At 38.3% G+C, this 26,201-nt stretch overlaps 1 protein-coding gene across 1 annotated transcript in view; it reads right to left on the bottom strand.

The window, feature by feature from the left end:
- The window catches only part of DRC3 (dynein regulatory complex subunit 3), a 92,521-nt gene that overhangs the window by 57,980 nt on the left and 8,340 nt on the right, over positions 1 to 26,201 (bottom strand). The window contains exons 3-7 of the mRNA XM_044679929.1: positions 22,279 to 22,445; positions 15,291 to 15,437; positions 11,958 to 12,077; positions 11,517 to 11,629; positions 10,506 to 10,680 (exon numbers count right to left, since the gene is read on the bottom strand). Of these exons, the coding sequence (XP_044535864.1) occupies positions 10,506 to 10,680; positions 11,517 to 11,629; positions 11,958 to 12,077; positions 15,291 to 15,437; positions 22,279 to 22,445 (722 nt within the window). The remainder of the gene's footprint in view (positions 1 to 10,505; positions 10,681 to 11,516; positions 11,630 to 11,957; positions 12,078 to 15,290; positions 15,438 to 22,278; positions 22,446 to 26,201) is intronic.

Below are 26,201 nucleotides of genomic sequence, written 5' to 3'. Positions count from 1 at the left end.
GGCCAATTCTAAACTCTGCCTATCCGGCTGTTGGGCCTTGCGGCTTACAGCTTCATTTATTTAGTCTTCTAACCTCCCTCTTCTCTTTATCCCTACTCACCTTCCTGATTGTAAATAAACTCCTCAACCCGATGCTGACTTGGGTCTGATTTAATTACGGAATCAACCTGAATTGTTGATTCCTGGCGGCCACATATTTTAAGGATATAACTATAATAACGAAATTTTATTTCTTACATAGTAGTTATATTTGTTGTAGAACTGGACACTGAAAGGATGTTGATTGAAGAATGGCTGAACAAACAATGGTATATTATGGTAAATTACAAAATATGAATGTAATGTAGAGTGACAGAAGAGATGGATTTAGACAAACCTAATAGGGCTTGTATGAACTAATGCAAAGTGAAGTAGAACTAAGAGAACAATTTGTGAAATAATAAGAATGTTATAAGGAAAAACAATTTTGAAAGATTTAAGAACTTTGATGCCTTTTTTAAAAAACCCTTACCTTCTTTTTTGGAATCATGATTCACAATTCCAAGGCAAAAGAGTGGTCAGGGCAAGGGAATGGGGGTTAAGTGACTTGCTCGGAGTCACACAGCTGGGAAATGTCTGAAGCCAGATTTGAACCTAGGACCTCCAGTCTCTAGGCCTGACTCTCACTCCACTGAGCTACCCAGCTGCCCTGGATCAATGATTTTTTGATCAATTAATCAGTGATCAACTATGATTATCTCCTGATGATAGATTTAAGGGGCAGAATTAGACATATGCTCTTAGACATGGTTAGTGTGGGATTTTACTAGTCTAATTGTATTTGGTACGTGCTCAAATCACCTAAAATTTTATCACCCATATGGAAGATCCTTGGGACTGTCTCCTGGGAGACAGGAAGATTGGCATGCCAGCATAGCAAGAAAGAAAGACAGAAAAAGCCCTTTTTCCCTGACCCCTTGCTCCTGAGATTTGCTATAAATATGGAATTCATGAATCCATAGAGGATAAAGCAATTGTGATATTTTGGAAGTTGAAATTGATGGGTTTGGTATAAACTACACTAGGCTTTGATGTGACTACTTTTATGCTAAATTTCATGGTGGAATTTCTTTGGACATGCTTCACTATAGACTGTTAAACTAGGAATTGACTTTTTTTTAGAATTTGTATATGAATTCATCTTGAAGTAAGTGTATGTACCCTTTGTCTCTCTGTCTCTGTCTCTTTCCCCCAAAATGAGGGACATGAGGGGTTTATGCTTTAACACAGAGGAGAACTATGATAGTGTCTAATTTATCATCAGAAAAAATTGAGCTCCTCATGAACATGCTTATATAACTTAGTTAATTCTCATTTTTCAGAAAAATGATTTTATATTAATTTTAGTTAATTTTCCCCAATTTGAGGAAAGAACACTTTGTTTTGTTCCTGTAAATCTATATGCCAATTTTTAAAGGCAGAACCACAAGAATGCAAATGCTAAGTATGGCTTGCTAAAATGTCATAATCATCAAAGTTAAATGACTCTGAATTTATAAAGCTTTTGGTATATCTGTAAAATAAAAAGGCAGGTTTGTGTTTCTTCTCTGAACACTGAAGACAATGTCCTGCCTAAATGCACTGGTGCAATATCTACATGTGTGACCTGGATTAGAATTTTGAAAGTGATGATTTATGATTTATGAAAGGTTTAAGGTTTATCTGAGACTGAAAAGTAAGCCTCTTAATTCACTGATACAATAGACTATTTGCAGTGGCTCCCTCTTTTCTTCTCCTCTTCCTCATGTCACATCGCTCAGGTACCTCCTGCTACTGTTTTTCCACCTTCATCATTATTTTATCTAGAGAGGTAGCCCTTCTCTTTGCCAAGATAAACCCCATCTCATGCACAAACGACCCCATTCCATCATCTATCTTCTCCAACAGACTGTCTTCTCTAGTAATCTCTCTTACTTATCTCTTACTAATCTCTTTCTGTATACTATCTTATTTCCCATTGCCCATAAACACATCCATATTTCTCACATCCTCAAAAATCCCTGCTCTCTCTGAGATGGAAATTCTTATCTTCATTTAAAGATGAGGAAAGTGAAACTGATGTAGGGGAGTTGACTTACCCAGGGTCACACAGCTAATACTCAGATCTTCCTAACTCCAACATCTACAAACTACAAAAAATAACCCTGACTCATCTGGGAAAAGGAGTGGAACCCTAAAGCAAAGTGCTCCTTCTCAGTCAGGATTTAAGTAGCTGAGAGAAGAGTCTCAACACTGAGCTACAAGTTGTATCTGGCCAGGTCATTTCTGCCAGTCAGGGCCTGGGAAAAGGAAGAGCATCTGGGTCTGTCCAGTGAGGCAACCTCCAGGAAGAGAGAAGATGAGGAGAAATGAGGCAAGAGCAAAGCAGAATCGAGTCCAAATTATCTTCTTCACCTGAAGACAATAGATCTCACAGGAGGGAGGACAATGAATGTGCAATTTCAAGAAAGGAATTGGTGAAGAACAACAATCAGCCAAGGAGAGTATGGGATGTGTGAGAAATTCAATAGGGTTAGAATGAATTCAGCAGACCACAAACACAGCAGAGTGCTTCCTTGTGTGCCCTGACTGTTAAGAATCATCTACTTTTCAAGTTAGCCTTCAAAGTGTTTGCCACTCTGAACTGAGGCTCAGACAGGGATCAAAGGAGCTGAGCAAGAGAGCTCAGCCTGGGCCTGGGGATGGCATAAAGATGAACTAACAAGAAAGGACTGTCTGTCTGTAAGGATAAGAGATGGATGACTGGTAGCGGGTGAACGGGGAGTGAATAGAAAACTGTTCAATACCTTTAAGCTACACCAAGGCAATTGAATAATATGACTATACTTCTGGGTTGTTACATTTCAAAAATCCCCCAAATCCCTCTTTCAGACTGTTAGCTCTCATCATTCCATCGTTCCTTATGCCTTAATCTTTCAAAACCTAGTCTTCATACTCTTGGGGCCATCCATTCTCTCCATCCCTTAGGATTCTCCCAGGTTATCTAACCCCTGCTCTAAATGAACCTTTCTTCCTTCTCTGTCTGAAATCTATAATTAGCCAGTTCTCCTGCCCCCTTTTCCTACTGAAGCTTACTCCTTGCTGAGCCCTACTCCTTACTGAACCTCAACCCTGGATTACTACTATCACCTGCCTTCTCTGCTCCTCAAGAAAACCAAGTACCCAAGTCCACCACAGGTTTGTGATCTGATTTCAACTGAGAGCTCCCCTCAGCAAGACAATCATTTCGTTCATCCCTAATTAATTCTCTACTTCCTAAAGAAACTATTCTTCAAGGGCAGCTAGGTGGCTGAATGAATTGAGAGCCAAGTCTAGAGATGGGAGGTCCTGGGTTCAAAACTGACCTCAGATACTTCCTAACTCCCAATGCTCACTGCTCTTCTGCCTTGGAACCAATACACAGTATTGATTCTAAGATGGAAGGTAAAGGTTAAAAAAACTGTTCCTCACACCTCCCTCTGTCAGATAACTTTACTTCATATTTTATTGTTCTCTATATCTCAAAACCCTTTGCATGGTCCCCCATCTTCTCCTCCTTGACTGAAGTATGCTCTTACCAAAGTCAACTCCTCTACAAGTACTCTTTTTTTTTTTTTAAACCCTTACCTTCCATCTTGGAGTCAATACTGTGTATTGGCTCCAAGACAGAAGAGTGGTAAGGTTAGGCAATGGGAGTCAAATGACTTGCCCAGGGTCACACAGCTGGGAAGTGTCTGAGGCCAGATTTGAACATAGGACCTCCTGTCTCTAGGCCTGGCTCTCAATCCACTGAGCGACCCAGCTGCCCCCTCTACAAGTTCTCTTGATCAAATCCTTTCCTGTCATCTCTAACAGATAGCTTCTTTCCCCCACCAATCATCCCTCCTTCCTAATCTTCAATCTCTACCTACTGTTTTCTTCTCTACCATGTGCAAACATGTCAAAGGATCCCTCAGCATGATAAAAAAAAAAACCTGACTTTCATTAGAAACTATCATCCCCTCAAACTATCATCCTTTATCCCTTTCTTTCACAGTCATTTCCCCCTCTAGCATTCCTCAATCTGATTTTCAATCTCATCACTCAACTGAAAAATACTCTCTTCAAAAGTTACCAATAACTTTTAACCTAACTTAAGACTTAGGAGAGACCTGATAGCATATGATATGAACTTTGACTCCCAAACTTCTCTTTGGAAAAAAGAAGTTATGGATAGAAGATGCCAGAACTAGAAAGAAGGGACTTAGAAACATGATCAGCTGCTGAGAGAACCTATTAGAGGACTTGGACTAATTTTGGGGTAGTACTGTTGTAGGGACAGACATACTTCTGAAACAATGAAGCTGGCCCAAGGGATGGGATGGAATCAGGGTACCATACCCCCAAAAAAGATACCTTCTCCACCTCCTGGCTAGCAAAGAGTGGGATTCCTTATCTGTTACTTTTAATTTAGGTCTCATTTACCTACTATACAACCTTGTTAGCCAGCAGAAATGCTAAACGGTGTGTGAATTTAATTCAAAGCTTACAGATTGAGAGAAAACAATATTGGACTCCTTACTGTTCTTCACATGAGACTCCCATCTTTGGGCATTTTTACTGGCTGTCCCCAGTGACTTAAATTCTCTCCATCACCTCTATCTCCTAGCCTCACAGGCTTTAAGTCCCAAGTTAAATCCCACCTTCTACAAAAAGTGTTCCCTAGTCCCCCTTAATTCTATTGTTGTTTCTTTGCAATGATCTTTATATATACATATGTGTATATATGTATATGTATATATTTAGTTTTTATATAGTTGTTCATACTCCCCCCCTATTGACTAGAGTCATGCCTACAAACGGGAGGTCACCACTTCAAATCTGACCTCAAATATTTCTTAGCTATGTGACCCTGGGCAAGTTTCTTAACCCCAATTACCTATCCCTTACCCACTCTTCTGTCCTGAAACCAATACTTAGTATTGGTTTTATATAGTTCAAAAAAGAATGTAAGTTTCTTGAAAGTTTTTTGTTTGTCTACAAGAGGATGGACACCATGGCTTAACTAGTTGGCGTGACCAGACACAAAAACTATTCCTAGAGTGTTAAAACTGGTTGGAACCAGCTCCAAATATTCCAAATACTGGCAGGATATTGCAAACAAGATGGTACCCAATACTTGCACACTTCAACTACTGGGACAACCTGTACTGAAGTCCACATGAGGTGAGAGGTGTAGCATTGGACATCAGTAAAATACCAACTGCCCAACCTTACAAGGGGATCCCAAGAAATCTCATTTTGTTGATTTCCCCAGTACCAGAAGAATGTGAGGAGCAATTTGATTAGAAGTTCCCCAAGGATAAGCATAGTCTAATGGTATGAGTGGGAAATCAGATTGCCCAAAGGATCAATTCACAGTGTCCCAGTCACCTACTCCCAACCATTATGGAAACAATCTAGGAAGAGTCTTTTATTTGTAGTGGAAGATCTCAGGATCTACCTTAAAGAACAATTAGTGAGCAGAAGGATGAGCAGAACCAAGAGAACACTATATACAGTTATAGACTTAATACTTGAAGAATAACTTGTGAATGTTACCTCCAGAGAATGAACTGAGAAATGGAAAATATGAAAGACATGATTTATATATACATATCAGTTTTCCAGATTACATATTTTATGCTACAGAGGGGAGGGAGGGTCTGAGATACTTGTAAATAAATTATATTAATTTTAAAATTAAGCTAAAATTAAAAAAAAGAACAGTTGATCAACAGCACCATAATGGATTCCAACAGTTCATATCTAACATCTATAGTGGTGGTATAGAAGAATAATGAAGGCATATAAATATGTAGACTAGATTTTGAACAAAAGAACCAAAGTGAAGCAGTAACTATGCCAAGAGTACAGGATATCCTGGATTGGGTATAAGTGGTTCTCAGTGATAGACTTACAGAGTGGCTACCACCAGATTTCTATGCAAAGAGAAACAAAGAAGACTGCTGATTTTCAGTTTGAGTATATATGCTTCAAGGAATCACAGGTTTCACCTGCTATGTTCCAATGACTGAAGGACAAAGTATTTGAAGACAGGTATTCCTGAAAGTATTGGTGAGGGCTGGGTGATTCAGTGTATAGAGAGTCAGAACTGGAGAGGGGAGGTCTTAGGTTCAAATCTGGCTTCAAGATACTTTCTAGTTTTGTGACCCTGGACAAATCACTTAACCCCATTTGCCTAGCTCTTTCTGCTCTTCTGCCTTGGAAACGATACTTAGTATTGATTCTAGGACAGAAGGTAAGGGTTATTTTCTTGTTTTATTTTATTTACATTTTTATTTTTATTTTATTTTTAAAAATATTTTTCCATGTTTACATGATTCATTTTCTTTCCCTCCCCTTTCCTCCTCTCTCCCAGAGCCAACAAGCAATTCCACTGGGTTGTACAAATGTTATCATTTGTACCCAAATCCTACGCCCATATAAACAAGTGATGTGATATGTCACTAGTTTTTCTTTTGCATTTCTACTCTCAATAGTTCTTTCTCTCAATGTGGATAGCGTTCTTTCTCATAAGTCCTTCAGGAATGTTCTGGATTATTATATTACTACTAGTAGTAAAGTGCATTACATTGGATAGTTCCACAATGTTTTACTTTCTATGTACAGTGTTCTCTTGGTTCTGCTCATTTCACTCTGCATCAGTTTTTGGAGGTTCTTCCACTTCATACAGAAATCCTCCAGTTCATCATTCCTTATAGCACGATAGTATTCCATCACCATCATATACCACAATTTGTTCAGCCATTCCCCAATCAAGGGACACCTGCTCATTTTCCAATTTTTTTTTTTTTGCCAGGTAAGGATTATTTTTTAAAAAGAAATGAAAAAGTTTTGGTGTGCCCCTTGATGATCTTAATTTTTCTAGGAAGATACTAGAAGAACACGAGAAGAAACTAATGAAAATCCAGGATTGGCTAGAGGGAAATGATGTGTTGCTCCTTCTTACAGGCATTGAGGTATACCATTACATTGATGACATATTGATGCCAGATGCAGCCCTGGTGGCAGAGGCTCTAGTTTGAATGGGGCTTCATATGAGGGGGGAAAAGGTAGGAAATCAACTCTAATAAAATTCAGGGTCCAGCTGAAATCAGTCAAGTTTTAGGGAAGTTTATTGGGCAGAAAGCACATTTTTTGGAGGTTTCTGTTCATTAAAGGTCAGACTGAATAGAATCTTAGGTAGGCTCCATGGAATAAGTTATCATTAAGCTTCCAGACCTACAAGCTCTCTAAAACAACTACTCACTTTTTAAAAAATGCTTCCCTTCTGTCTTAGAATCAATATTGTATATTGGTAAGGGCTAGGCAATGGGAGTTAAGTGACTTTTCCAGGGTCACACAGCTAGGAAGTATCTGATTTTAATCCGGAGCCTCCCATCTCTAGGCCTAGCCTGAGCCCTGAGCCACCTAGCTGCTCCCTTACTATATATCTTTTGAAAAATCCAACTCAGTAAACCCAAACAATTCTCTATTGTTTCTAGGATCAAATATAAATTCCTCTGAACTTTTTAAAATTTTTTTTATTTTTATTTTTATTTTTCCCTCTGAACTTTTAAAGTGTTTCAGCATCTGGTCACAACCTACCTTTCTAAGTCTTGGCACTCAAGTTGCCTTTATACTGTTCTTTGCCAGCAACATTCCATCTCCTATCTCTGTGCCTTCTGTCCCTATGCCCAAAATGCGCTTTGATCTCAAGTCTACCTCTTCAGACCCCATTTTCCCTTCTAAACTCTGCCAAAATAACACCTTCTCCATGAAGCCCTTCCTGCTGCCCCAGCTGCTAGGGCCTCCCTCCTCCATTTAACTCAGTGGTTCCCAAACTTTTTTGGCCTGCTGCCCCCTTTCCAGAAAAAATATTACTTAGCCCCCTGGAAATTAATTTTTTAAAATTTTAATAGCAATTAATAGGAAAGATAAATGCACCCGTGGCCATCACCATCTCCTTGGATCACTGCAGCACCCACCAGGGGGCAGTGGCGCCCACTTTGGGAATCACTGATTTAACTTGTATTTATTTTGTACATACTTATTAATGCCTATGTTGTCTCCCAACATAGAATGGAATGTCCTTCAGGGTAAGGTCTGTTTCCTTTTGGTCTTTGCATCTCCAGGGCATAAGCATAGTTCCTATCACATATGGGTAAGTACTTAATAAAGGTGTGTTGATTAGCTCTAATTAGATTTGTCTGTATTTATTGGGAGGCAGCATGTCATGTCAAGAACACTAGATTAGGAGTCAGAGAGCCTAAATTCTAGACCCTAGAATCTAGGGTATCTATCAAGGTAGTATAGTGGATAGAGAAGACTCATTTTTTAAAATTCAAATGTGATCTCAGACACTTCCTAACTGTGTGACCCTCGGCAAGTCATTTAACCCTATTTGCCTCAGTTACCTCATCTATATAATGAGCTGGAGAAGAAAACATCAAATGGCATTTCAAAGATTTGAATGTGAATGAATAACAACAAAAGCCTAGGTTCTAATTCTGCCTTTGCTAAGTCTCTCTCCACACTGTGTGACCTTGAACAAATACTTTTTAAACTTTGTATTTCCTCTTCTGTAAATTATGAATAACACTTTATTTTTGTCTGTCTCAAAGGATTGTTGTAAAGATCAAATGAAAGAAAATCATCATGAGTTGTACAAATGCAGACCCCTACAACCAGATAGAACTGGAAAGGAGAAGCACAGGAAAAACTACAAAAACACTCCCCAGATGGATAGTGTTGGAATAAAGCTGTCCCCACATGAAAGCAATGAAAATAAACCAGGGAGCATTCTGTTTAAAAGCATACCTTGGACTGGAGCTAGGTGAGACTTAAAAATTGTGTCCCATGTTTATGTGCCCCATCTAATATATGGGATGTCTCCCCAACTAGAATGTGAGCTCTTTGAGAATGGGGAGTATCTTTTTTTCTATCTTCTTCCTTATTACTTAGCATAGTATTTTGCACATAGCAAAGACTTTAAAAATGCTTCATTCATTCATCCACAAGGTTTCAGCATTCATGATAACACAGAGGAATTGACTTGTCACAAAATACAGTAGAGGTCTGAGGAAGGATACATTCCAGGACCTACCATGCATGACTGAAACCATGGATTATAAGCAAACACCCTCTGACCACATATATGATGTGATTTTCTTGTACATATATATATATATAGTAAAGTTCAAATTAAACCCACAGGAAGATGTTACCAACATTAAATACAGTAATAATAAAGTACATTTTTTCAGAGAAAGCTTTGATTTCTATTTCAATTGCTAAACTATATAGTTTAAGTGCAAAAACAAAGTACATCGTTATACAGTATAGTAGTCCCCCTTTTCCATAACTGATATGTTCCAAGGTCTCTAATAGATGCCTAAACTGTGGATAACTGTCACTTTAACTTTGAACACCTGTTAACTTTAATGCAAAGTATTGTGCTCTCTTCCTACCCCTGCCCCTTGACTCTGGAGTCCCACCATCACCAAAAAAATGACCTGAAACTTGGAGGGACCACTGCCTCAGGAGGATCTCCCCCATGTGTGAATTAACTATTTAGGGCAGGGGTAGGCAACCTTTTTGGCCGTGAGAACCATAAACGCCACATTTTTTAAAATGTAATTGCGTGAGAGCCGTACAGTGATCACATGTGCTCCTGTAACAGCACCTGAAAAAAAATTGACTTTATGGCTCCTGCAGAAAGAGCCATATCTGGCCCTCAAAAGAGCCAGATATGGCTGAGAGCCATACGTTGCCAACCCCTGATTTAGGGGATGCCCAATCCCAGAACTCACCTTGGTGGGGCATCACAGAGTAACATGTTTTAATTTACCATGGTGGCAAGCGAGATTCTTGACCATGGAAATCAAGGGATGTGATGTATAGAAACTGAAGTGAAACCCTAGCCAATTAGATTATATTCGGTGGGAGGACCCCCTCACTCCATCTTGTTGCTGGTTTTTGACTCCTGTTGTATACTTACAGATGGAGAAAACCAAGGCTCAGAGAGGATGTCATGTGTCCAGGATTAAGTCTCTCAGTTAAACACCAATCTAGATCTTCTGGTTTCAAGTTCAACGTTTTCTCCATAACATCATGCCAACTTTATCTTTTATACGTTTTTTTTATTTTTTTTAAACCCTTAACTTCTGTGAATTGACTTATAGGTGGAAGATTGGTAAGGGTAGGCAATGGGGGTCAAGTGACTTGCCCAGGGTCACACAGCTGGGAAGTGTCTGAGGTCAGATTTGAACCTTGGACCTACTGTCTCTAGGCCTGGCTCTCAATCCACTGAGCTACCCAGCTGCCCCTATCTTTTATACATTTTTATACATTTAGTACAACCTTTAATTTTTAACCCTTAAAATATCTAACTCACCAAATGGTACATAATGGTACATTATGGTACATAAACTGCTTCGATTACAAATACAATTGTAATTAATTACCATAAAGTGTTTCTTTTCAAAATCATCGATTGTTTTCAGCCCTAGATCTCGATTGTCACTGAGGGCCTCTCCAAGGCATTCATAGAAAAGATCAACTTCCGCTGTCCTCTTCTCTTGCTGTACCAAACCATAATCAAATATGTTCTGGCAAACTGAAACGAATTTGGTTTTGTATGTGAATTTAAAGTTAAGGAGCCTCTAGCAGAGTCATTGTCAAGTATTTTATGAATTTCCATTCTAATACCTTAAAATGATTTTATACAACTTTATTTGGGGGGGAGGATAGGCTATGGAGGTCTGAAAATATTTTAAAAAGTATTTCATTGTCAAATATATCATTTCATAAATCTTTTTCTATTGCTGATTAGATTCCACTATCTTTGTGTGAATATATCATGGAATACCCAAGATAAACTTGCATTGGACTAAAATCTGCATGGCTGTCAGTGGTAGAAATGCAGAAACAATAAAGTATCTTGTTGATCTCCTTCACATATAAACCAGGGATCATAGAAAAGGGGACTGGGGAGGTGTTTGTGCGCTTCCCTTCATTATCTTCCTAAGAGAAATCCTGATCTGATCCAACTTTCTATCTTCTATACATAACTTCCGTATTTTCCCCAACTCTGCTTGAACACTTCCATCAGATACAGAAAGTCCTTTCTAGGTCTAACATTCTGCTAGGCTGTTGAGTAAACTGTTCATAGTTCCACTGTGAAGAAGAAGAGTTGAGTATTATTCTATTTATGCTAAACTTGTCTTCACTTTGCAAATGAGAAGTACATGTGTTCAAACTGTTATTTTTCCAAAACTGCATATTTAAACACATGGGAAAAACTGCCTTGGCTAATCCAGTAGATACTTGCAGCTTTATCCAGATATTAAATTTGGGAACCCCAAGAGTTTGCCTGAGTTCTGTCCATCAAGGTTGGATAACATGACTAGATTCTCAGTAAAATAAAGCCTTTAAGCTTTTTATGTTAACATTTTTTAAAAGCAGTAAAAGGATATGTTTCCAGTAGCTCCGGAACTCCTGGCAAATAAGCTAGTTTGGCAGCTTCAGTGTCATCTGAATAAAGGTTGTCGAACAGATAAGAACCATTCAGGTACTCAACATAAGCAGCCTGTGAAAGGAAACAAGTCAATCAAGAATGATTCCAATTTCCACTCTGTTGCTGACCTTGAATTAATTCTAGTGAGCAAGTGGATGAAACATGAAAGGGGCTGGAAATGCTTCTGTCAGGAGCTCCACCAGACCAGGCAAATACATAGTGACTTTTCTTCTTAACTCAACCTCCCCAAAATTCATGGTTCCAGTTTTTTTTTCAATTAATGTGTTCTTTACATGAAATCATCCTACTGGAAAAAGCAGAAGTCATGATCTTGACTACTTTATTTTCCCTCAGGCTAAAAATCATCAGTAAAAGTCATTCAAGAAGGAGGATACCATACCTTATGCTTTTCCAGCTCTGCCATATTTGCCTTCTCTTCTTCCAGTTTGTACTGCATCTGATTCTCCCGATGCTTCAGTTCATAAATACTGTACTGATATTTTGCAAAACCAACTTCTCTCTAATAAGTAAAAAAGAAAAAGTTTCTATTGTTGGGTATTGTCCCAGGTTTAAAGACATTATATTTCTTTTTTTTTTTCCCAAGGATTCACATTTTTTTTTTAAGAATATTTTTCCATGGCTACATGATTCATGTTCTCTCCCTCTCCTCTTCCTTCCCTCCTCCCAGAACTGACAAGCAATTCCATTATTTCTCCATGCAAAGACATTATATTTGGAAAGTGCACTTCTGGTGCTCTAAGACATGGCTTCTCAAACTATTATGAGGTTGTAAGGTTGAACAAAGTTCTTCATAAAGGGAATAGCATTTAAAATTTTTTTTCAGTTACATGTATGTTTTCTGACACTTAAGATTCAGGGAATTGCACTTCAATGTTTCCATGAAACTATTTGTTTTTTAGTATTTTCAGTTTATATGCAGATATCATTTTTGAACAAAGCCTCTTTCTCATCTTTTGTTTCCAAAATCCACTCTCAACTTCACCCTATCACAGTACATTATTTTCCTGAGTGTAGTTAAAGACCTTGTCAGAAAATGAAAAGCATAAATATTGCCACTTCTAAACAGAAAGTGTACTTTATTTGTTTGAGACCTGGATAAAGAATACCATGAAAAGATAAGAGGCAAATTTTATTATATACTCTCCCTAAATTCTAGTATGCCGGTTTGGTTCTGCTCCACCCCCATCTAAATCACAGAAGTCCTAGACAGAATCAACCACAAGTATAAATTAGATCTGAACAAATGCTTAATCAATTTTTTAAGCCCTTACCCTTCTGTCCTAGAATCAATACTGTGTATTGGTTCCAAGGCAGAAGAGCGGCAAGGGTTAGGCAAGGGGAGTTAAGTGACTTGCCCATGGTCATACAGCTAAGAAGAACCTGAGGCTACATTTGAACCTAGGACCTCTTGTCTCTAAGCCTGGCTCTCTATCCATTGAACCACCTACTTGCAAGCTATTTGGTCATTGAGAGGAAAAAAGTGCATTAATCTTTGAAGACTGATGATGCCACACGGGGAATACTTTGTGACTGGCTATAAGCATCAAACATGGCTCCAACATTAGTAAGCTCAAAAAGTAGTGAACTATTCTACTGGTGGAAGAGCTCTATTTAGAGAATTACTGTTGTGTATAGAAAGTTTTTCCTCTTTCTCCTTATTCCACCTCCATTGACAAGTTATTAGAGAGACTAGTAGAGACCATACATCTTGCCAAGAACAGAGAAAGATATACCAATGATAAACACAGATGCAGAAAGCCAGAAGAAGGGTCTTCAAGAAGTGTGACTCCATGTGCCAGAAAAGAATTTGAGCTAAAGGCTGAAGAAAGGACTCGTTCAGTTGTGATTATTTGTGACTCCATTTAGGGTTTTCTCAGCAAAAACACTAAAGTGGTTTGCCATTTCCTTCTCTAGATCATTTTATAGATGAGGAAACTGGGGCAAACCAGGTTAATTGACTTGCCCAGGATCACACATCTAGGGAAGTGTCTGAGGCCAGATTCAAACTCACAAAGATTATTCTTCCTGACTCTAGGCCCAGCACTATCCACAGTCCTAATGTACTATGAATGGTGGCAGTGATTGGATTCACAGGGCAGAATATGTTGTAATCCCCAGTAAAATGTACTCTTTGAGGGTAAGAACTACTTTTTCAGTGGATTCAATAAACAGCTTTTTAAGCAATACATACAACTGATAAAAGAAAGGGAAGATAACAAACTATGAATACAAAAGTGATTATAGTTATTTAGAAAGGAGAAATCATTAATAGCAAAGAGAATTCAATTCAACACCCTGATTTCCCTAAGCCTTGATTTTCAGACCCTGACAAAATCATCCATCCTTCCTATATTTACATACTGTTAAGAATTAGCTACTTACTAGTCAAATGTTTTTATATAGCAAAAATCCCACTGCTTAACAAAGGAGAAATTAACCAACAATGTGCTGGATTTGGAATCAGAGGCCCAGGGTTCAAATCCCAGCTCTGTTGATTCATTACTTGGGTGACCTTAGACAAGTCACTTAACTTTTGGGGCCTCAGTTTCCTGACATCAATAAAATAGGGGTTTGCACTTGATAGTCTCTACAGTTGATCCCAAATCTAACTTTATGATAAGAACTAATAATTATTTCTGAAAGAGATAATGAGAATTATATTGGGAAAAGAAAGTAAAAAGGAAGAAGGTGGGTCCAAATGCTCTTGTAGGCTAGTGAGGCAAAACAGCTTTTTTTTAATAGCCTTACCCTCCTCAACCTCTTCTAAACTGGCAGGCTGAAGTCCTGACTGATAAACTAGAGAAGGAGCCCTAACTCCTTCTCCCCTCACAATCCTAGGGAACCCTGAAGGGCTGGAGTTTTCTTTCTAATTAGGAGCCTCTACCAGTGTACTTTTCCTCAACAATATCAATTGATTACATTTAGTCAGCCAAACTTTTTTAACTCTTAGGAAGGAGATATTTATTAGTGATAAGGTAAAAAGAACAACTGGTAGGAAACACCCCTTCAAAAAAACCCACTCTACCAAAAATACTTATACAATTCAGTGGAAGATGGACAAACTTAGAGCACATGTTACATAGATCCTGGAAATCTTTTTTCTCTCCTTTGTGGAGCGCTCATTAAGTTTTCCTTAGACACACTGTAGTTTTCTGGTGGATTCCTTGTGGAGTCCTAATGCTGCCTTTCCTCAGTGTGTCTAGAATTTCCTCAGAGCCTGAGGCGGACAGACTGCCAGTCACTGTGGTTCCTAGGATATTGCTAATATGTCAATAAAAGGTCTAAAACCTCTGGTCTTCCACAGTTCACAAAACTGACTTCTTGTTAAAGTAGTGGGAATGGAGACAGGACTTGCTTCTCCCCATTCCTTCCCTCCTAGGGGTGCTTAAACTGGAATTCCTCTCTCCTCTAAACTGTACAACGTTCAAATGGTTAGGTTTTGAGTTAGCTTGCTATTTTATATAAGACCTAAGGTATTGACTGGGTGCACATTAATATAATTACTTCAATTGATTGATTCAGTACAAGTATTCTCACCTGATAAAGGTAGTCACTTTAAGTAACCAACCTCCACCTGTATACTTTGCTTTGTTTTGGTTTACTTCACAGGCAACAGTGCAAATTGGGAAAGAAGACCTCAAAGCCACCTCTTCTGGAGGACTGATTATGGGTCACAGTTACAGACAGAACAATGAAAGGAAAAGACACTTGCCGTGTGTGCATCAATAAGCCTGAAGTCCAGGTATACTAGATCACTAAGGTAGGCAGTGACAAACAACTTATAATCTTCTTCCTCACAGACAGGGTTTCCAGCAAGGTTGAGTGAACGTAATTCCGGGAATCTCCTCAGATAGATTACCTGTTTCAAATGTTAAAAGAATCCATTTCAATGGCTCACAGGGCCAAGAATAAACCTTAAAATAAAATTTTACATTTTTCCCCCTTTTCATCATCAGTTTCATGTAAGATTTTCAAGTCTTTGTCCTTAAAATGTTAGAGTCTGTCTTTTATTACTTAAAATAGTAGCATTAGGACTCCACAAGGAAGTAGCCAATCTGTGGTCCTTTTCTAAGAAACTTGCACATCAGGTGCTCAGGAAATGTTGTTGAAAATGGCAATTTCTACCAGTCATTCAGATCCAGATCTTAAAGTTTTTGAATAACTAAAACAACATATACTATATAGTACTCTATAATAAAACTAGAACACAAATAAGTGGAACATTCAGGGTTAAAATTTGAGAGTTGGGGGCACAACCTTGAAAACCATCTAGTTTGTTGCACAAAAGCCCCAATAAAAGACCATCCAACTTCCATTTGATTTCCTAGTGAGGAGAACCCACTACCTTTCAAGGAAGCTAGTTTCATCTTAGGGCAGTTCCAATTGTCTTTACATTAAAGGTTTCTATATTGTGGGGAGGAAGGGGGCCTAAGATGGTAGATCAGGGCCACTCATTGCAATAATTAGCAAGAGGGCTCCTTTGGTTTGAATTTAAAAACAAGATTTGAATAGTTTCTCCCATTCATTTGTTTGGTGGCAAATGACTCTCCAAATGACTAATTACAGTTCTCTAGAGTCCACACAAGAGAAAGAAAAAGGAGATAAAAAAAAGAGTTATGTGTCCAAAGGAGATTTATTAAAGGGTTTTCTTTATAGATGCCTAGGAATAGGAAGCTGGAGGCCTCCAAATCTGAATCCAGACAGAGCCTATGGTGTGTCAGTTTCCCAGATTGGGGTGGTGTGGCAGCTCCTAAGAGATCTTCTTAGCTTTTTCTTTTGTGGTAGGAAAGATAACCATCTGAGACCTGTGTTAAAGATGCTCCCTCCTCTTAGAATGAGGTGGGGCAGGGAGAGCAATAAGAGGCTGACTGGTGGGAAACAAGGAGTTATCCTCTATTTACCTCCACATTTAGATCTATAGATCTTTGGAAAACTGAAACATAGTAATTGATTGAGGAAGAAAAGAATTGAATTTTCCTAATTTATCTGAGGTTAGCTATCAAGGGGGATATAGAGGGTCCTATCTGTGATGCTAGGTCCTCTTTGTGGGTCTATCCGTCCCACTTATGGCTGGTTTTAGGAGTGAAAGCAAAAGGCAAGGAATAATTAACATTTACAGGGTACTCACCAGTTATCTAGTGGCTTTAGGTTTTCTCTTGCTCTTTTTTTTTTTTAAAGTAACACTAACCTTTCATCTTGGAACCAATATTACAAGGCAGGGTAATAAGGGTTAGGCAGTGAGGTTTAAGTGATTTGCCCCAGATCTAATAACTAAGAAGTATCTGAGGTCAAATTTTAACCCAGGATCTCCTATCTGTAGATCTGTCTCTGAATCCACTGAACTACCTAGCTGGTCTCCTCAGCTTTTCTTTCAAGTGAGAAACTGAAGGCTTTATAGAAGTATCTATACTATTTTTTCCCTTTTAGGATTTACTTGATAAATACTAACAGATTCTATAAGCTAAAGTGAAGGGGGGAAATAAAAACACTATATATATATATATATTTTAAATCTTGAAAAGGGATAAAGGACTTATTAATATAGTTATAAGTATAATTACCCAGGTATATATGCTAAGAAATATTGATTAATTTATGTTCCTCAGAGTAAAAGATAGTGCTCACTGTTATAAAATCTTTGAAACAAAACCACATCCTAATAAACCTAGTAAAAAAGGAGTATAAAATTACAAAGACCAAGCATTATGGAAAGTCATTACAGCAGTGAAAGTTTTGTTGGCCCTGGAACAGGGGCAAATGTGAAGCAGTAGCTAAAATTTGGGGATGTTTTTAGTACCTCTGTATGAATCCATTCACTTTTTTCAATATTCAAATAAATAATGTTCAAAGATCAAATAAAAGTCAACAAAGGTGAAACTAACATATTGTAATGGATGGGTAGTGTTGCCACCCCCACCATGCAATATAATATCACTCATCACAAAGTGCAGACACATACTAACACTCTTGGTTGGTTCCCCAATTCTAACTTTGCCACCCAGTAGTAGGTACTTGAGAAAGATCACCACCACATAGTTACATTCAAATTCTCTTGTGAGGGAAGGGGGCGGGAGAGAGAATCGAGGCAGCATAGTTAGACTGAGAGCCAGGCCCAGAACTAGGAGGTCTTAGGTTCAAATCTGGTCTCAAACATTTCCTGGCTGTGTGACCCTGGGCAAGTCACTTAACCCCCATTGCCTAGCCCTTACTGTTCTAATGCCTTAGAAGGGAAGAGTTTAAAAAAAAAAAAAGAATAAAAACCCCACATTTTCTTATGGCCCTGAGGGCAACCTTGCTGAAGGAAATGCACTTTTCTACTTGATCCCTCACCAATGAATTTCTAGTTATACAACCTGAGGACTAAACTGAAGGGGGAAGACAGGAAAGGACAATCTATTTGACTGAGAGGAACAAAAAAGAAGAATTATATGACCAGATGAAAGAACAGGATATTATTGTGCCATAAGAATAATGAAATGGATAGTTTCAGAGGAAACCAGGGAGACCTATGTGATCTGATCTGGTGTGAAGTGAGCAGGGAGAGAGATAATAATTGCTTATAAAAAATAAATTTAAAAAAAATTAACCGAGCACTCCAACTAAATCAATGCAAGCTTCTCAGATTTTATATACTCTGATCTAGAAAGTGATGAATTTATGAAAAAGAACAGGGTAGAACAAATTTACAAAATAACATTTTGATGTTTCCTAATTAAAAAAAAAAATCTGTCCTGAAAGTAAAAATGAAGAAAATACAGTTCTGCTTATCAATCACTCTGCTGACCTACAGAAACAATTCTCATTTTATTTTAAAGACAGATCTTTCTAAACATGGATGGACAAGGAACTTATTTGCCATGAACAAATATGATATAAATTTTCTGATTATTCGGAACAAGAATAAGTTAACAGACATCTTGTGATAATACACTGAAACAATGTTTAAATTGATGTCTAAATAGATGTTTAAATCTGAATATTTTCTTATGTTTTGGATACAAGTAAATAAATTTCTAGTTACTAAAGAAAGCAATACAAATAGGAAGTAATATGGCAGAATGATACAGAGATGAGTCATTGTGGCAGAATAAAAAAAGTTCTGACCCTGATTAAGAGGACATGTGTTCAGATTCTGCTTCTGATGCTCACTATTTATATATAACTCAAGACAATTTACATTACTTCCCTGGGCCACACTTTCCTAATGTAGTACAGAGAGAGGGGGTCAGAACAGTTTTTACAGGCTTTGGCTGAGTTCTGAAGTCAGTTAGAAGTTTAGAATCTTGGAAGAAAGTTTCAGTTGGACCTGGGACCTCGTGGAGAGGGCCAGGCCAGCCGAGCTGCTTCTTCTCCTTTCTAAAGATTGAAAATTTAGCCTAGCTTTGGAGTATTTATTTGAGAATTGTTAATTTAGATAAACCCTTTGAATCTCCATACCCTACCTCATTTTCCTACCTTCCTTCCCTTACCTAAATGTCTGTGAGGAGTGAATAAGGAGAGTGAATCAGAGAGTAGTTTCAAATCTGTGAGGGTTTAGCTATACTTTGGCAGTACTTTATCTAGAGAGGTTAGGTAGTCATCATCATATTCTCTTTTGATTTCAAGATCACCTGGAGAGTTGAGTCAGGGCAGGACCTTGCTCAAACCCCATTTCTGCTTCCCTTCCCCCACCTGAGGTTTCTTTAAACAACCGCTAAGGCTGCCTTTAATCCCCTTTACCTGACAATTTAACCTGAGAAGACAATAAACCCCTTTTGTGTTTAAACAGACCTGTTAGTTACTTTGTCAGTTAATTAGTAAGAAAACGAAAGAAGAATAGAACCAACATACTCTGGGCTTTAAGGGAAGCCGGGTATCCATCTTGAAGGAAGGTGTAACTTCAAAACAAGTCCCTTCCTGTGAAATTAACTAAAGCCTGTAGTTAATTTCGATTCAGTCTATTTCCCTCAGTTTGTCTTTAGTCTAAGTCCTAGTCTATAAGCCCTGCTGCTCTTTGCCTGTTCAAATTAATTGCTCCTCTCCCTGAAGATCTGTTACTTTTAGTGTTATACTCCCTGACTTCAGCCTCATATTATATCCTGAATCTCACTATTCCATCCTACCTGCAACTCATATTATTTACCTAGCAAGTCCCTGACAAATTCCTTTCCAAAATCCCCTTTAACCAAACTCCTTTCCCAAATTCTCTTTATTACACTAATTTGTAAAATGAGAAAGTTGAACTAGATCGCCTCTGAGGTCCTTTTAGATCATTGATCCTAAATTTGACAACTATTCATAACATATTGCCTATATAAAGAGCTTTTTGCAGTAGCTATTATATTTTATTTTTATTTTTATCTTTTTTTTTTTATTATAAACCCCTAACTTCTATGTATTGACTTATAGGTGGAAGACTGGTAAGGGTAGGCAATGGGGGTCAAGTGACTTGCCCAGGGTCACACAGCTGGGAAGTGTCTGAGGCTGGATTTGAACCTAGGACCTCCCGTCTCTAGGCCTGGCTCTCAATCCACTGAGCTACCCAGCTGCCCCCCAGCAGTAGCTATTATAAATATGGATATGTTTCTGATCTTCCTGTAAGCTAGGAATACCTGAGTTCAAATGCTGCCTCAAACAATTACTAGTTCACTTAAATCTTAGATTTGATTCAAGCCTAGAGGTCTCCCTAAAAGAAGTAATTAGAAAGGTACTTAATGTACAATATATATATATAGGACAGTTATCTATTTACTCCAAACAAAAGAAATACTTAAAACTTATAAGACTTGTTAGCACATGCCAACAACAAAACAAGCCAGTAGCAATAACCCAGAACCATTGTTATTCCCTCCTCCTAGAATGAAACTTAAAACATCAAAATATGAAGCATTTTAAGCCTTCACTTCAGCTCCATACTGTCCAAAAAATTCCTCTACATTCATGACTTCTGACTATAGTATGCAAGGCCTGATTCAAGCTGGTACCTCAGGTTTGGGTATGAAACAAAATGAGACAATCAAAGATGAACTTACTGTAGGGAAAGGACATTTAGAATGGGGGGAGGGGTAGAGAGAGAATGGGGGAGGTGGAATTCAGCAAAGGTTCATATTCTCTTAATTCAGATAAGCAGTTTCTCTGCTTCTGTGTTGCCCAGGAGTGGTCTGCTGGTTAGATTTGAGAAACTGTGTTTGTCTAGATGGCCTCTGAGTTCCTTTACATTTAAATCTGTGATTCTATGGCTCTATACTTGGGATTTTGCTGTCAGATGAAATGGGTGGAAATGAATTTCTTTAACCTGTCAATTCAACTCTTGAAATGGTACAAGTAAGGGCCGTAGTAAACCACTTCTTCTTCCAGGAGCTAACCCTACTCAGCCCAACTGATTGATTATATCTTGGGGAATAGCATTTGTGGCCTCAGCTCCTTTTTCCATTTGTAGATTTAATGGCATTTCTCCTGGGAACAGGACCAGCACTTGTTTCTGGTGAGGTGTGGTATAAGAAAGGAAAGAACTACTACCCACCAAAAATTTTTGGAGAATCCTATTCTTTTTTTTTAAAACACTTCCATCTTGGAATCAATACTGTGTATTGGTTCCAAGGCAGAAGAGTGGTAAGCAATGGGGGCTAAGTGACTTGCCCAGGGTCACACAAGTAGGAAGTGTCTAAGGTCGAATTTGAACCCAGGACGTCCCGTCTCCAGGCCTGGCTCTCTATGCACTGAGCCACTCAGCTGCCCCCTGGAGAACCCTATTCTTGAGGCAATTTCCATATGCTCTTAAACCCAATTCAGATAAATCCTTCCCTATGATTATATCTTCTGTATCAATAGTACTAGACTGTCAAAATCTTTTTTTTCCTCAGAATTTTTAGTTTCAGATCCTGCCAGATCCAAAAAGATATTTAAAATACTCACTATATGGAATTATTAAAGTAAGCAAGCCCACATTGATGCATTTTTAAATTTCAGTGGTTAAAACAAAGAATGGATTTTGAGTTAATCCTTAATCAATTGGAAAATTTAACAATCCAGAACACAAATTCATCGAATATTCTTTTGATAAAGCTCATATTATATATATTTTATAGAACAGAAACCTAAATTAGACTTGAGGTTGTGTTGCCTTAAAAATTAGACTGGTTGGGATTAGAGAACACCTGCATGTTCTATTCACCTTCCAATAGATTTAATTTTCATTCCCTTATTTTGAATGAATAGTAATGCCCTCTTAGACAACTACTGTTTTGGGGCTATTTTGCTTTTGCTTTTGAAAATAAATTTTAATGATGTCTTCTTTGTGTTTATATCACCCAAATTTTCCCTTGAATCCTGCCCCTTTCCCACTCCTAGAGAGTCATCCCATATAATAAATTATTTATTCTTTTATATATATCTAAGCAATCCTGTGTACCTATGATTATTATAATTTTTAAAACCCTTACTCTCTGTTTTGGAATCAATACAGATTTGTATTGGTTCCAAAACAGAAGAGCAGTAAGGGCTAGGCAATGGGCATTAAGTGACTTGCCCAGGATCACACAGGTAGGAAGTGTCTGAGATCAGATTTGAACTCAGGACTTCCCATCTCTAGGCTTGGCTCTTAATCACTGAGCCACCTAGCTGCCCCTTATACCTATGATTATTAAAATGTATTAATATCATTTCTTTGAAAGAAAAGTCACCCTACTAATGAAACACCAACAAAAGCCATGGGCACTTACATTAAGGAGGTTATCAATCATGTTGTTCCCTATGGAGAAGACCTGTAGTTTTACTAAGGTGTCCATAGCATCCATCTTGGAAATTCGGTTGCTGAATAAACTCAGATCTTCTAAGTTAATTAGATTATCTAGGCCCTCAATTGTCTCAATATTGTTAAAAGATAAATCTGAAAATTAAAAAAATTATAAGAAAGTTATATTGATCTTAAATTTATTACTAAAGTAAGTAAAAATTGTACTTCTCTCAGTTTCTCCCTGTTAAAAAAAATAGAGGTACCACATATTCGGTAGATGCTGGGTATACCAAGACAAAAATGAAACAATTATTGCCTTCAAGGAGATTACATTCTACAGGAAGGAAGGAAAGAAGTATTTATTAAGTGCCTATTGTGTATCAGGTACCTTAAAAATATCTCATTTGATTTTCACAATCACTTTGGAAAGTAGGTACTATTATTTCCCCATTTTTACATTTGAGGGTACTAAAGTAGATCAAGTTCAGTGACTTGCCTGGGGTCACACAGCTAGTAAGTGGTGAGCTAGTAAGTATCAAAAGTCAAATATGAATACAGGTCTTCCTGATTGGAGGTACTCTGTACTCTATTCTGTACTTTTCTGTACTCTATCCACTGTGCTACCTACTTGTCTAAGAGATCAAGTACATAATTCTGCATGTTCTACACTTTACAAACTGGGAATTTCTTTTGTGGTTTAACAAATTCTAATTTTTTTGAGAAGTCTTATTTTATTATAGTACCTAGGAGACAGTGTATGATAATAAAATATTAATACTATAATAAAGAGGCATAGTGTGGGGGGTGGGGGAAGGGTAACTCTCTCTTTCTCTCCCCCACTACTCTATCTGCAGTTTAGAGTCTTAGAGAAGTGCATCCAGCACTAAGAAGTCTCTGCCTTGCTCAGTGTCACCCAGCCAGCATGTGTCCACAGTAGGACTTGCTAGTCCCACTAGGTGTTTGTGGCTTCAAGGTTGACTATTCCTTGTTATATATTTTGAAGTCTCATGTTTGTATTATAGTATAAGCCTCCTCAAACTTCCTATCCTCAGACCTGATGGAGACAGTATGATGTAATAGAGAGAATGGTAGATATGAAATCAGAGGCCCTGGGTTCAAATCCTAGCTCTGCTACATACCAAGTGCGTGACCTTGGGCAAGTTACTAAATCTCTAAATCTCAGTCTTTTGTTATCCAGTCATTTTATTTCTTGGCAAAGATAATGGAATAGTTTTGTCTTTCCCTTCACCAGTTCATTTTACAGATGAGGAAACTGAGGCAGACAGGGTTAAATGACTTGCCCAGGGTCACACAGCTACTGTCTGAGGCTAGATTTGAACTCAGGAAAATGAGTCTTCTTGACTCCAGGTTTGCCACTCTGTCACACAGCACCACTTAGCTGCCCCTTGAGGATTGGTTTCCTCACCTATAAAATGGACTAGATGGCCTCTATGATAAAACTAATTATCTATCTCCTTGCCCTGCCACATGGGTTAGGCCAGATTTTCCCCAAAAGCCAACAAAGCTAGAATTTGATTGAGTGGCAAAAGGCTCCAGTTGTGCTTTCCTTGAGGGAGCTGATCAGTGCTCCCCACTAGAGGATGTGGTTTCTCATCCCCTCCACATGGCAGGAATGCTGCCCTTCAGATGCCTAACCAGGTGCAATACTCTGCTCTGATGACCAGATGCATTTCTGTATGGAGATGAGGGGGGACCACTGTTCAGGTCTACGGAAGCGAAGTAGCTTCATCAGAATATCCAGGCTATGGCAGGGGCTCCTTCTATCAGGTCTGCAGTGACCTAGCTGTATTTCATTCTAATGTTGACCTGGGAAGGTTCCAGGCTGAGTCAGGCCTGCCCTAATAGACTCTTAAATCCCTTCCAGATCTAAATCATTGATCCTGTGACTTCCCCCAGACCACAAATATGATCTTTCTGGCAGGTGAGATGAATGGAAATTCATTTCTGTGACCTGCTAACACTGCTCCTGAACTGACACAAGGATGTGCTGTGCTCCCTTATCTCCTTATAGAGGTATGTTTACTCCATTAGGTGTCCTGCCTGGCCCACTGTGGGGGGAGTGGAAGTGGTTGGCATGGCCCCTTTCTCATCTCTGGAGTTAAGGGCATGTCCCTCTGGGACAGGGCTTATAGCTAGAGATCACTTATTTCTGGTGAGAGGTGGATAAAAAGAGCTTCTCAAGACTTAGGAAACTAACCCTACACCAAGATAAATTCAGAATGGGTGAATGACTTGAATATAAAGAGGGAAATTATAAATAAATTAAGTGAACACAGAATAGTATACTTGTCAGATCTCTGGGAAAGGAAAGATTTTAAAACCAAGCAAGAGTTAGAGAAAATGAAAAAATGTAAAATAAATAATTTTGATTATATTAAATTAAAAAGCTTTTGTACAAACAAAAACAATGCAACCAAAATCAGAAGGGAAACAACAAATTGGGAAAAAATCTTCATAACAAAAAACTCTGACAGGGGTCTAATTACTCAAATATACAAGGAGTTAAATCAATTGTATAAAAAAATCAAGCCATTCCCCAATTGATAAATGGGCAAGGGACATGAATAGGCAATTTTCACATAAAGAAATCAAAACTATCAATAAGCATATGAGAAAGTGTTCTAAATCTCTAATAATTAGAGAAATGCAAATCAAAACAACTCTGAGGTATCACTTCACACCTAGCAGATTGGCTAAAATGATAGCGGGGGAGAGTAATGAATGTTGGAGGGGATGTGGCCAAATTGGGACATTAATGCATTTCTGGTAGAGTTGTGAACTAATCCAACCATCCTGGATGGCAATTTGGAACTATGCCCCAAGAGTGATAAAAGACTGCCTGTCCTTTGATCCAACCATAGCATTGCTAGGTTTGTACTCCAAAGAGATTATAGATAAAAAGATTTGTACAAAAATATTTATAGCTGCACTTTTTTTGTGGTTGCAAAAAACTGGAAAATGAGGGTATGCCCTTCAATTGGGAGAATGGCTAAACAAATTGTGGTATATGCTGGTGATGGAATACTATTGTGCTCAAAGGAATAATAAACTGGAGGGATTCCATGTGAACTGAAAAGACCTCCAGGAATTGATGCAGAGTGAAAGGAGCAGAGCCAGAAGAACATTGTACAGAGACCAATATACTGTGGTAAAATAGAATGTAATGGACTTCTGTACTAGCAGCAATGCAATGATCCAGGACAATTCTGAGGGATTTATGGAAAAGTATGCTACCCACATTCAGAGGAAGAACTGCAGGAGAGGAAACACAGAAGAAAAACAATTGCTTGAACACATGGGTCAAGGCGGACATGACTGGGGATGTAGACTCGAAACGACCACACCAATGCTACTATCAACAATTTGGAAATAGGTCTTGATCAATGACACATGTTAAAACCAGTGGAAATGCGCATCAGCTATGGGGGGTGGGAAGGAGGTCGGGGGTGAAGAGGAAAGTAAGAACATTAATCATGTAGCCATGGATAACTTTTCTAAAAAATAAAAATTATTTTAAAAAAAGACTTAGGAAAATAAAGAGTAAGTCTTGCTACCAAAAAATTTGGATACCCTTATTTTGGGGAGGTCTGGATGAAACCTGGGAATTGATCCTGGGCAGAAGACGAACAATAGATGCTTATGCAATGAAAGAAATAAACCTCAATTAGGAACCTACTGTGTGCCAGGCACTGTGCAAAGTGCTTTTTCAACAATCCTGCAAGGTAGGTACTGTTATTATCCCTGTCTTACAGTTGAGGAAAATGAGCCAGTTGGAGGTTAACCACCTAGGAAGTGTCTGAGGCCACATTTGAACTCAGGTCTTCCTGACTCTAGAGCTGGTGTCCTAACCATGGTTCCACCAGCTCCCTCAATGTGCCATTTAGCTAA

This window comes from Gracilinanus agilis, chromosome 1, assembly GCF_016433145.1.
Source record: "Gracilinanus agilis isolate LMUSP501 chromosome 1, AgileGrace, whole genome shotgun sequence".
Classification (NCBI taxonomy): Eukaryota; Metazoa; Chordata; class Mammalia; order Didelphimorphia; family Didelphidae; genus Gracilinanus; species Gracilinanus agilis.
The sequence above is the reverse complement of the archived record's forward strand: the minus strand, read 5'-3'. Positions and strand labels throughout refer to the sequence as shown.